Source organism: Dermacentor albipictus, chromosome 8, assembly GCF_038994185.2.
Source record: "Dermacentor albipictus isolate Rhodes 1998 colony chromosome 8, USDA_Dalb.pri_finalv2, whole genome shotgun sequence".
Classification (NCBI taxonomy): Eukaryota; Metazoa; Arthropoda; class Arachnida; order Ixodida; family Ixodidae; genus Dermacentor; species Dermacentor albipictus.
Window position 1 is genome coordinate 19,784,023 of NC_091828.1, and position 12,875 is coordinate 19,796,897.

Here is a 12,875-nt window from a genome sequence, read left to right on the forward strand (position 1 = left end):
GTGTTACTTTGAAGCCCTGTATTTCATATGAGTGCGAGTGAATATCTGCTGCAGGTGCCGTGTGTAAAATCTTGTGCATTAATGCAAAGGCACTTATGAAAACAATGAAGCTTAAAATGTCTCACATACTTCTTAGACAACTCTTCCTGGACCTTTGCTGCACATTTGTATACAAAGTGTTTTGGTGGAAGGACATAGAAGGTAGACATTCGAATACTAGCTCTTGGTGCCAGTATGACGTAATGTACCAGTTTCACTCCTTTCATTGTTTCTGAAATTGCTTTACATCAAGCACATAGTCATGTTACTATATACATAACAAAAACTATTACGTTTAATCTAATGTAAGCAGGCAGGTCCCGACCGACACTTTCACTGAGAGTGCATCTTCAGAAGCGGCAAACCTACTACACTGCCAACTGTTATGCTCACGACAAGTGACATTTTTCTCAAGTGGCTTGATGCTTGCTTCCTAAGTATGCTGGACATGTAATAGTGGATGTTCTCACATCTGACATCTCTGTAGAGAGCTCACAAGAGCCCACATTTTGTAAACTTGACAAAACCAAATGAAGAAATGAAATACCTTTGCAGGTGTATGCCAGTCTGAGCAACTGATGCATCAAAGAACAGGGAAGCTGTATGCATGACTTCTCACACCCTTCGAAGTATTAGCAGTTTGTTTTGCCACTGCCAGAAATCTGCTTACGACTTTGCAAATGATGCACTAATCCTTTTCGTGTGCTTAAATATAGTATCCAAGTTTTTAAAGGAGACCTGGGTACTTTTTATCAGTTAAGAAAAGACAGGGCATGGCGCGAACATGCTCATCAGAACAGATTCCAAAATTTATTTGGCCATAAGCCCAGGACACAATGCCCAGGAAATGTTTGTCGATTTGGACCCCTCCTAGCTGACCTCCAATTAGGAGTCGAAACATGACGTGAGAAACAAAAATGAGGGATTGGTGGCTAAGATATACCACACAAAGTTCTTGTCTGCTTGACTGAGGTGTTCACAGGGTAATTTTTCTAACTCTTCATAATAAAGTTTCCAAGCAAATTTGGAGTTCTGACACAAGGTGCATTGCCGGCTGCTTTTCGTCATTTGGTGTCAACCCCACTGTCGCATGCTGGCCTTCACCACTGCTTGGAACCTGTTGCCGAACTCAATTTACTAGCTTTGGTGTAAAATTTTTAATCTATTCTGATGCAGTAGGTGTTCAGTGCTTCTGAAGGTGCAAGAAATGTGGTGAAACTAAGCTTGCAAAGAACAGAACTTCTGCTTGAAGGGGATTTGCATAAACTTCTGCAAAGTGCACAACCCGCTCCCCATGGTGAGCGAGTGTTGACCCACCGGTCAGGTTGGCACCGATGTCGATGAGACGACGCCTGGCTGCCATGGTTCTCTACCCTGGGCCCTGCGCAAGTTCAGTCAACGTCCTCCCACCACAGCTGAGACGCACTGTGACTAGATTGTCAAACCACAACTTTTTTAAATTCCAGTTCAGCAGAAAAAAAGTTTATTTACAGTTAAACTGTGGAGAAAAAAGGCAGCTCAGACCAGTCTGAACTTGCTTATGCTCAGTTGCATAACCTACGAATAATTACACGAAAACAGCGGAAATATATTGCATACAAGAAACTGAACGTTTCTACTCAGCTGCACAGAAAGAATGAAAAAAAAAAAGGTACGTGTTCCTCTGCTCACGCAGCAAACAGCAGTTACCAAAAAAAAAAAAGAACACATTCTGAAAGCACACCTCACAATCAATGTGTAATTTCTACAGCACTGACATTATACTTTGGCACTTTGGCAAGTTGGTGTAGCGTCATCTTAAGAAACAAAGTGCAAACACAAGCAAAGATAAGAAAGAAGCAATGGCAAGATGCTCTAGCAAGCAAAAGGTTCACTGAAAACAAAACAATATTTATAGGCACAATTGAGTAATGTAAACACAGGGAACATGGTTCAGAAACATAAACATTGAAAAACAGAAGTACTATACTCTGAATTAGCGATACAAAACTCCTCAAGCGAGCTGCGTGCCACATTAGCACAAGGACTATCGCACTGCAGCACAAACGACACAATCAAAAAAGACCACATAGCAGCAGTACAAAAATGCAACACGGGCTCGAAAACCACAAATGAAGAACCATCATCATTGTCATAATTTATTTTACCCTCAGGCTTGTCATAGTCGCATTTGTTTATTTATTTAATACCTTCAGCTCATTGTATAGTATGTAAATAGTTCGTTAACTCTTTTCATAACTCTTTTCACTATCCCCCTTCCCCGTCTCTTCCCATAAACCCACAACCACTGCTGACAGTCGTTCAGGTGTATTCAGGTTCAGATGTAGCTAGACATTTATAGTGTGGTCAGCAGTAATTTTCTTTCTTTCGTCTTCTTCATGTTATGTAGAAATGACTTTCAAATACTACTACCGAAAGCAGCATCAGCTATATCAATAGCTATGGTCACTCAGTTGACCTTCAGTATGGTCATAACATGGCTGCACACTTTAGGCTTTAGTTGCGGTTTTTATACCAAGGCTGAATCAATGGAAAAAGGTTTTTCTTCTGATGCTTCATTTGGCTTCAAGGTACAGAGCACTTTCCTGCTAAAATAGCATTCTGGAGTAGAATGAAGTAAAGGTAGGTACAGCTGTTCTGTTGCTGCCTAATAGCTACCCGTGATTACTATGCACCAATATACAATTCTGGATGAGGATGAACTTCTGCATCCCTATACACAGTAAGCAATGGAAACCAGTTGCCTGTTAACACTAGAGTTTGCCCTAATAATGCAAACTGTTTAATATGGGCTCATAATGTGATATCTAAAAAAAAGAGCAAGAACACTAGCAATGAAGAAGGCTGCATGTTGTGGAATGCAAGCAATTTTGGGGCAATACAGTGCTTTGCAAGATGCAGTGGATTACCAGCTTTTAGAGTAAACATTGCTTCATTGTTCCTTTACATTATCAATTAGTTCAAGACTTTCACTTACATCAGTGAACTGTTTTCCTATTGAAGAAGTGCAAAAAGATATGCCGACCAAGATAACTGAAAATTTAATCACATTTTGGCTCCCCATAAGGCAACCTTGTTCCCAATAAACCCATAACAGAGACACAGCGTATGCATGTTTCAGTACGTGACGCAAGCAGAGAGTGTACACCGTCAGAAGTGTCCCATCATTTCTATTCAGCGTGTGCACCGTGGTCTTTATGTGCAAGAATTCTAGATGCAGGTGTTAGGCAAGCATCTCTTCGATCCTTGGCCAGAACATAGGCACTTGCCCAGTCAATATTGTGGCCTGTAGATTCCACACGTCCAGCAAGGGCACTCGAGGTCACGCGGCGTTTCCTGACATCATACTAATGCTGTTTCACACGTTTCTTGAAGTCATCTATTCCCCAAATATACTTGTAATCACAGCTCTCGCACATTATGAATAGACTACACTGGGGAAATTTTCCTACGGCAACTTGTTTTTTATGCTTACTAAAACGTTTCTTAGTTTGCGAGTTCCCACATGCACAACTTTGATGTCTGCGCATGATAAGAGCAATGGTCTCACTTGTGCCAGGGACATATGGAATGGAAGCTCGCTTCTTTGGAGACTACATAAAATGCTGTCTTTCTGGGAGTGACACTTTTTTCCGTACCGAGGACAAGAAGGACGGCAGGCGGCCACAGGTTCTTAAATCTTCACAGACGCTCTAAATATCATGCATGCAGTCCTCATTTCTTGTGTAAACGGTTTTTGCTTGCTGGACAGCATAGAAGGAACAGACCTTTTGTGAGAATACGGATGTACTGAGTTACAATGCAGGTACTGGCCTGCATGTGTGGACTTCCTGTAGACATAGGAAGAAAAGCCAGAGTCACCGTGCTTGGCGACAACATTAAGAAACAATAGACAACCATTTGCTCCTTGCTGGACAGTAAACTGAATCACTTTTTCCATGCTGTTAAGATGAGCAGTGAAAGCAGTGAGAGCATCCTCGTGAATTATGCAGAAGCAATCATGTACATATCTCAGGAAAACCTTTTGGAGAAGGGCTAAAAGATGCAAACGCCCGACGTCCTCAAAGACAAGATTTGCAGCAGAGACTGAGACAGATGAATCCACAACTAGTGTACCATGTGTTTGCAGGTAAAAATTCAGTTGGAAGATAAAGTGTGTTTTTGACAAAAGAGAACCTAAGAAGTCCTAGAACATCAATTAGAGATCCCTCAGGCAGCAACCCATCAGATTCGAGGGCAGCGGTGCAAACCTTTACAGCCAGTTTCACTGGAATACTTGTGACCGGTGTCTTAACATCAAACGAGACCCGGTATTTTTCCGGCCAGATTGGCTACCGGCAAACTTTAGATTTTAACTGTTTCCCTAAGGGTATCGCTACGCGCATACGGCATCCAACACGTATTCCTGTATTTTTCATTGTGTACGTGAGGACTTCTTGCCCAATGTACATCACACAGAGTGACAAAAATAAATCATACAGCTAGTGGAACTACATAAGTTACAATATGCGTTAGTTTCATTGCGAGTTTCAGGTGAGCGCACAGGAGCAATCAACTTCCTTGCACTGTGTCATGTAGTTCAGGCCAGTTCAGTGCTCATATTGATACTTCATGCACAAAGCCTGCTCTAGCTCTCTTGCAAAAAGCAGGAAACACAGTGAATTCACTGCGTATGAACATTTCAATTTGTGAAAGAAATGGCAATATTCATTTCAACCACGTCAAACTTGCCAAACTAATATTGGAACTTGCTGCACATCCTGAAGTAAGAGCGCAGGCTGACAATTAATATGTATAAAAGGATTAGTGGCATTAAGGAAAAGCCATATTACGCCTCCAAAAGTATTCTGGGTTTACATAAGCTATGACATACATGTAGCCTTCTGTTGTCAAGTATTTAGAGAATAAGTGGGTCAACATGACAATACAAAAGAAGCAAACTTGAAGATCATTCCATCATTTCTTCGATGAAAAAAATTTCTCAACGAAACAAATTCATGACAACATGGTACATACACTAGGAGACAAAGCGTTATAATAGCAAACCGTAACACAACAGGTCCGAGAGTTAAAATGCAGCCCCACAAGCACTGTTGCGAAACTTTACCCATGGCCACCTGAGATTGCAGTACAGCGTAGAACAGAGTAGAGAAGTCGTACCTTTTGCTGTGTTAGTCTATTACAGCTATTTAAACAGGAAGACTGTTGCACGGCAGGAGAACTTTGCTGAAAAATAATTGAATGTGGTTCTCCTGGGTAAGTTCTTTTATTGGTTCCACCCTCATGATTCACGGAGTGCAGGCCACTTGAATAGACCTGTAACACACTTGGCAATGCAGTCATCAGCTTGCCACAAAGCTCACAGCTAAGTAAACGCCTTGTTAAGTGACCATGCAGTGCCTTTGCAGGGCAGGAAACAAAACAAAACGGGAAATAAAACCTATCAGCAGTAGGGGGCATTAATTATGTGAAGGATTGTTACTAAAATTGTCTTTACTGTTTAATTTCACTCCAGAAACGTGGGAGAAAGAAATACGAAATGGGGTCCGCATAAGTGTTAAAACGCTTCTTGCTGCAATATTGTACAAGAGAACGTAAGAGTACTCCACTATGTTATACGATTAACTGATTAAAACGTGAAGAAGATAGTTGGAATAGTGCAAATGCTCTATACAGACCTCGGGATAGCGTAACATGTCCCGCACAAGTTCGTGATTTTCTGCAGGAATGTGCTAACAAATAAATGTTCATTCGTTAACCCCACGTGAATCCGGCATCCTTGTTTTCTGATCAACGTTAGCAGCTAGCTATTAGCTGCTTCGCTTTCCTTGACTATGCACCACGTGACAAACCAAAGAAGTTTCCCAGTTATGCTTTTAGACACAGCTCGGCGCACGCAACGATCAGGCGGCAATCCCACTTCCCCGCATGCAACATCTGCTGTACGAACCTCGTAGGGATACTTGCGACGCGGCAGCACTGCCGAGATCAACTGAGCTCGCGACAAACGTCGATTCGGCACACACCGCTCCAAGGAACCGTTACTTGCACTCAGAGTTCTCTGACAAAAGGAGCGGAAGTCTGAACGGGTTTTTCGAGCGGAAAGTGCGGTTTAAACACCGCGCCGCCGGCCGGACCACGGAGCGCGTTTCGACATTTTACCGGTTTGGGCGGAAGGCATGGGCGACAAAAACTTACAAAGATCACATCCGCGCGTTCTTTTCTCTCGTTCCGCTTCCCGACAGAACGATTCGAGCTGAAACCGTTCGAGCTAACGTTCGCAATATAAATGTGAATGCAAACCGTACCGTTTGACCGCACGGCTCCCGCTCAAGCTGTACGCAGCTTTTCGGCGCCGATCGGAAATGACAACACCGTCGAAAGATTCTTCAGTTCACTTGGAGATTGCGCGCCTCATCTTCGGAAATGTTTACAGGCACTTTTCACTCATCAAAGCGCAACTATCATCACACCAGCCACACACACTCGGCCCCTTCGACGGGCTTTCGGCTTGTATTTGACCATTTCGCCGGCGCTTCGGCTGCTTCGCGAAGAGAGCATGGAAGAGAGTACCCGAACCAGCGCCAGATACAAGTCGGAGCGGAGTGTGAACCTCCTGTGGTATGCAGCCGCCAGAGGAGCTGTTGTCACATTCCCGTTTAAAGCAAGCGGGTGCAGTAGTGCAGCAGCAGCTTCCAGGTTTATTTTGTGCGGACTACATTGTATTGCTAGCTAACAAGCAAAGTGATTGGCAACGTCTGGCTAATATCTGCGGACAGGAAGGCAACAATTCAGATTTGAAATTGAGTGTTAGAAAATGAGGTGTTATGGTATTCAATGAAAACAGTGAACAGAGAGTGGCAATACAGGACCAGGAAATACCTCGGGTAAGAGAATATAGATACCTTGGTATATGGATAAAAGAAGACAATAGATCCGGGGTATGGAAAGGTGTAATGGTCCCAAGACTTGCTTTTGGAAATGCGGTTGTTTGCTTTCAATCAGGGGTACAATCAGGACTCGATGGGGCCCAAAAGTCAGTGGGACGCCTCGCATTGGGCGCTCACGGAAAGACTACAAATGAAGTTGTGCAGGGTGATATGGGCTGGACTAATTTTGAAGGGAGGGAAGCTCACAGTAAGATTGATTATGAAGAACGACTGAGGAATATGGAAGAAAGTAAATGGGCTGGGAGAGTGTACAGGAATAACATTGATTCGCGGTGGAGGAAAAGAACTAGGAAGCTTACCTACAAGTATGCGTGGGCAACACAGCAACAAAGAACGTCAAGCAGAAAGTCAGAGAGGCTGAAATAATCTCATGGGTGGCGCCAATGAAGAAACCTGCCATGAGTAACTATACTTAAGAGGAAAAAATGAAATCAGGAAAGAAACAGTTTATGATAACTCAAAGGGAAGCTCATTACTTCTCGAGGCGAAATCGGGATGCCTTAGAACACGCATCTAGGAAGCGAGATATAAGAAGAAAGAACAAGAAGCATGTGCTTGCTGTGGTAAAGCTGGGGTAACGATGGTGCATGTTTTATTAGAATGTGAAGACGCCTGCGCAGCGGTCGAGTTAGGCACCACTGGCCTCCTTGAAGCCGTTGGGTTCAGCGAGAGCAGTGGAAAAGTAAACATGTGGGCAATAGAGATTAGTTTAAGAGGCGATTGGAAGATTGGTGGAAGAAAAGTAGGTAAATGACAAAAAACGGAGAGGTACAAAAGCAAAGTTCCCAATGGGGGATCAGAAAGTTTGTTTGTGGGAGTTCATAGGGGTTCTTTTTTTATTGTTTAACCTAGGTAGGACATTGGGCAGCTTAATATATAGCAAGGGCTTGGTGGGACAGCCCACCGCCCCGTACCAAAGGGCACGCTCATAACATCCATCCTCCCATCCATCCGTCAGTGTAACCGCATAAACTGTACATGGGGCGCTATTCTGGACATTCCGCCATTTTCTTCGATGCGAGACGTAGGCGAGACGCAAACAAAATGGCGCTGGTGGCCTCGGTTTGCTTACGTAACGTGACTAGGGTGGCTAGAAGGCCACCCTAGTCACCCTTCTAGCCACCCTAACGTGACGCCAACTTGACGTTTCGCCTAAGAAACTGAAATAAAGGCACTGAATGTAGTGTTATCGGTAAAGCAAAACAGTTTTCCTCCGCAGTAAAAATAAAGCAGCTATCTCAAAGCGTATGATTATTCCGTCGAAAACGCTTCTCGCTTCCGTCGTCTGGTGCGTACAAGCCGTCGTCTGCTTCAACAGCTAGGATGCGTGTCCGCGGAAAATGGAATGAGTCATCGCATGTTGGTGCCAACGCGCTTGTTTTCTTGCTTGAGACACCATACGCGACATACCAGTGGTGATGCGCGCACGTTCTAGGCCACGTTATCGCTATCTCGTGAAACGCAAGTGACTCAGCCCGACTCGGCTGGCTGAGAAACGGCCGAATATTAACCGATAGCGTTGCGGGCGCCAGAGATATCCACTAGCGCGACGCAAGCGCCGGCGCTGCCATGTCTTGCTCGCACCCATGGAGGAAGGAGGAAGGAAACTAAGGAGAGGCCCTACCCCCTCCGCGCGCAAGGAGAAAAGTGTGGCGAAAATGACGTATAGGTTCTCAATTTTTTTGCTGCTTCTTATTTTTTTTCTGCATGGCCACGCCTTTTGGGCCACAATGGCGGCGTTGTTCTGATTTTTTGAGCGCTCACACGTGTTGCTCTGGTAGGTTTCGTGCCGTGGCAAAGGCGCTGTGTGGGCGGGTTTGCGTTAGTCACCGTGCCTTGTTGTGCTGTGTTACCTGCACCGTGCTCTGCCGGATGTTGCGCGAGCGCGCGCGCTCCGCGCGCGAAACCACGCGCAGCGCGGCGTGGTTTCGCGAAAGATGTAAACAAGAGAGGAGGGTGGCACAAAAGGCGGAGCATCGCCATGAGCAACGCCAACTTCCGGCTTCACTTTTGCTTCACAAAGAGTGACGTCAGGGCCTCTCCTAAGTTTCCTTCCTCCGTGCTCGAACCGCAGGAGGAAACTTCAAGGCGCCGCCCTGCGTACATTTCTTTTTATAAATTAGAAAGAGGCCGTTGTAATAACTTTTGATTGTGCGAAAAGGCATTAGTCTTGATTACAATACAAATGCAGCAGTGAAAAGTGGACAGCATTGCCGAAAGTTTGCTATACTTAACCAATATTATTTCGTATAAACGCGTTCTTTAAAAAAAAAATGATGGCCCAAACACAAATGCCAACACCACCCGGGAGCGATGCAAATACTATGAGCACGCGTAATGAATAAAAGATTTTCGTGGCGCCAAACGACGGGGAAAATGTGGCGATACGCATTCCTCTCGGCTGCCATTGCATATGGCTGCTCATTAGCATAATTCGCGCGGCTCGTCGCAGCAAAAATTATGGCGGAAAATATCAGCAATGGCGGCCCGGCGCAACGTCACGCGTCGTCAAAATGACGTTTTCGAAACAGCCCTTCCTGTGACGCTCCTCACGAGATATTCCTTCAGCCAATCAGCAAGCTGGCATGGCGCATATCTTGGGTCGTCACCACATATTCGCGCAATTGCGGATGCATTGCACTGGCTTCTGCACGCTACCGCTCACATTCTTTTCGAAGCGCTAACATCACAATATATCTGCCAAGGACCAAAAAAATGTATTAGTCCGTAAAATTTGCAGCTTCACGTCACGTTTCGTCATCTTGATGAAAACGCAAAATGACGTTTCGCAAAACTTCCGTTTCCCGGCACAAATTTCAAGGCACTTGAGCTCTCCACAGCCAATCAGAGTCAACATGGCAGATAATGGCGGCCGTGCAGCCGCCATGCGTGTCGAGAATAGCACCCATGTTGGGTAGCGGGCGTTTGGCAAGAATATACTATGATATTTTAGTCCACGGTGCGCACACTCTATGATGATTTTTGATTTCACGGTCCAGCAACCATGGCGTCTGCAACGCTTCAAATATGTGCTTGTCTCTCTTTGTATTTTCAATTTATTGGCTATTTAAAAAAAAGATCGTCTACCTATTTATACACTCTTAGATAAACGCACACCCTTTGGGGTGTATATCTGCCACACAATGATAATCGTCATCTGCCTTGTTTGCGTTTCCTTTGTTGAAAACGCCGCGCCCGCTACTTTCCTGTCGGGAATGCTCTGTCATGCTGATAACGCGCACGCCGTTCGTTACTGGGGAGTACCGGGCTTGCAGCGTTAAAGAAAGGAAATGCGGACAAGACAGATGACATTTATCGTTGTGTGGCCAGATACAACCCAAAGGGTGTAATTTTGTTTTATAGTGTAAAACTATTTTCAAATTCGAGCACTGTATCGTGGCCCAGTGTAACTATTGCTTGTTTAAAAACAGGCAAGGGAAAGCACGCGCCGCAAGGATTAAACTTCCAGAAAAAAATTATTAATCTGGCAAATAAATCTGGCAGATCATTGCCGCTCTACTGGGCGTTCGAGGCACTTTGAGTGTATTCGTCTGCTTCTTTTGTGCTTGGAAAATCACTTATGTAGCACGTATACTGAGCAAAAGAAAGGTGTAGCGGTAGTTTTTTCATGTTACTCTACAATTTTTTCATTGACACTTCTGATTTAATTACAGTATGAGAAGTTGTTTAATTAATATTAATGATGTAATCAGGCAGAATGAAAAATATAATCCGAGTATCTGCAAGCGACGGCAAACAATATATATTACCTCGGTTCTGTCCAGCTGCGTCGCATTTGCATATTTTTAATGTTTGGATCAAGTTATATACTAGTACAGTCGAGATTTCTTAACAAATCATACTACCAGCAATTTGTAATTATTGAATGTATACAAAATAGATGTATAGTCGGAATAAAACGTTCATTAACCTTTTCTTACGCACGAACTAAACAGGCACGCAAGAATAACTGAAAACGAGACGTATCGTATCCATTTAACGAAGTGCGCTAAGCGATATTTTAGTGGTAAATGAACATACACCCACGTGCGATTTAAGAAGAGAAAGAGGCTGTATAATATAGCACCCAGCGAGAGAAGCGCAGCAGTGTTGTCTTTCAAGGCCGTCACAGGTGAGAAATACCTTCTCATTGTTATTGCATCTGAAATATGGCTTTAGTAACCTCTGGTTGAACTCATAATAGCGATTCGCAGTTTCACCACTGCATAATAATAATAATATTTGGGGTTTTACGTGCCAAAACCACTTTCTGATTATGAGGCACGCCGTAGTGGAGGACTCCGGAAATTTTGACCACCTGGGGTTCTTTAACGTGCACCTAAATCTAAGCACACGGGTGTTTTTCGCATTTCGCCCCCATCGAAATGCGGCCGCCGTGGCCGGGATTCGATCCCGCGACCTCGTGCTCAGCAGCCCAACACCATAGCCACTGAGCAACCACGGCGGGTAGTTCACCACTGCATGCTTTCTTTTGACGTTCGAGACGAATCCACGAAGTAAGGCATCCAATACTTTTACATAAGCGCCACAAAGCCGCGTCGATGTTTGCTTTCTCTTGAAAGCAAACATTCTCTCTCTCTCTCTCTCTCTCTCTCTATATATATATATATATATATATATATATATATATATATATATATATATATATATATATATATATATATATATATATATATATATATATATATATATTGTGATGCAGCAGTTATCACGACGTTTATTACTCGTCGGAGATGCGGCGAACGAACCGACCACGTCCAAAACACGGATCACACAAGAGCGAGCCCCACAAGCGATGATAAAGAAAAACGCCATATGAACCCCACATGATGATGATCATGTACAGATGACAAAGTATAGCTTTTAAATGCCCACACTAATGTCCCCTCGCGCGAGAGCGGCCATCCTGGCCGCAATTTAATGAGGCGGCGAACGCCTCGTGAAAGGCTTCATACGGGAAACGTGGACAACCTCAGCAGCGCGGCAGCGGTGGTCATTTGGAACAATAACTGGTGTTACGCGATAGTTAACCGGAGAAGTCTGCTCCAAAACTTTGTAGGGGCCGATGAACCGAAGCTGAAACTTGTCACACAAGCCAGGAGCACGAACTGGTGTCCAGAGTACTACTTCCTCGCCAGCACGGAAGCACACGACGCGGTGAGAGGCGTCGTAATGCTGCTTGCGGTCCTGTTGCCGTGCTTCGGTGTTGATGCAGGCGAGCTGGCGACAACGCAGAATGCGGGACACATATTCTTCACAGGAGGATGGGCATCGATCGACAGTTGGCGCGAAGAAAGAGACGTCAAGGCAGGAAGAGGGCGAGCGACCATAGACAAGGTAAAACGGCGAGTAAGCGGTTGTGCGTTGAACGGCGGTATTGTACGCAAAAGTCACGAATGGCAAAATTGCGTCCCAGTTTCTGTGATCTGGCTCGATGTACATGGCTAGCATGTCTGACAGCGTGCGATAGGATCGCTCTGTTAAGCCGTTGGTTTGCGGATGGTAACTGGAGGTAGTCTTGTGGGAGGTTCCGGAGGCTCTGAGTACTTCGTCTACTAGTTGCAAGAGGAATTCTTTCCCACGGTCGCTCAGGAGGACGCGAGGAGCACCGTGACGCAGTATTAAGGCTTGAAGTACGAATGCAGCAACTTCAGTCGCTGAGGCAGAACTCACACAAGCTGTTTCGGCGTAGCGTGTCAAGTGGTCAACGGCTGTCACAATCCATCGTTTACCGGTGAGAGTCACAGGAAGAGGACCATACAGGTCAATGCCAGCGACTTCAAATGGTTGCGACGGACACAGAACCGGTTGCAGTTGTCCGCTTGGAGCTGATGTAGGGAGCTTTCGACGCTGACATAGGACGCA

The 12,875-nt window shown here is 44.8% G+C and overlaps 1 protein-coding gene across 5 annotated transcripts in view; it reads right to left on the reverse strand.

Annotated features, from left to right (window-relative positions):
- The window catches only part of LOC135919563 (deoxyribonuclease TATDN1), a 69,156-nt gene extending 62,513 nt beyond the window's left edge, over positions 1 to 6,643 (reverse strand). Inside the window, exons 1-2 of one of the 5 annotated variants that reach the window (XM_065453477.2) lie at positions 6,348 to 6,643; positions 1,357 to 1,470 (exon numbers count right to left, since the gene is read on the reverse strand). In XM_065453477.2, coding sequence (XP_065309549.2) covers positions 1,357 to 1,402 — 46 coding nt within the window. In that variant the 5' untranslated portion in view covers positions 1,403 to 1,470; positions 6,348 to 6,643. Of the gene's footprint in view, positions 1 to 1,356; positions 1,471 to 5,199; positions 5,300 to 5,717; positions 5,876 to 5,989; positions 6,201 to 6,347 lie in introns of those variants that run through there. The other 4 variants (XM_065453476.2, XM_065453480.2, XM_065453479.2 and 1 more) reach the window with 4 other exon arrangements.
- Between the last annotated feature and the right edge of the window lie 6,232 nt (positions 6,644 to 12,875).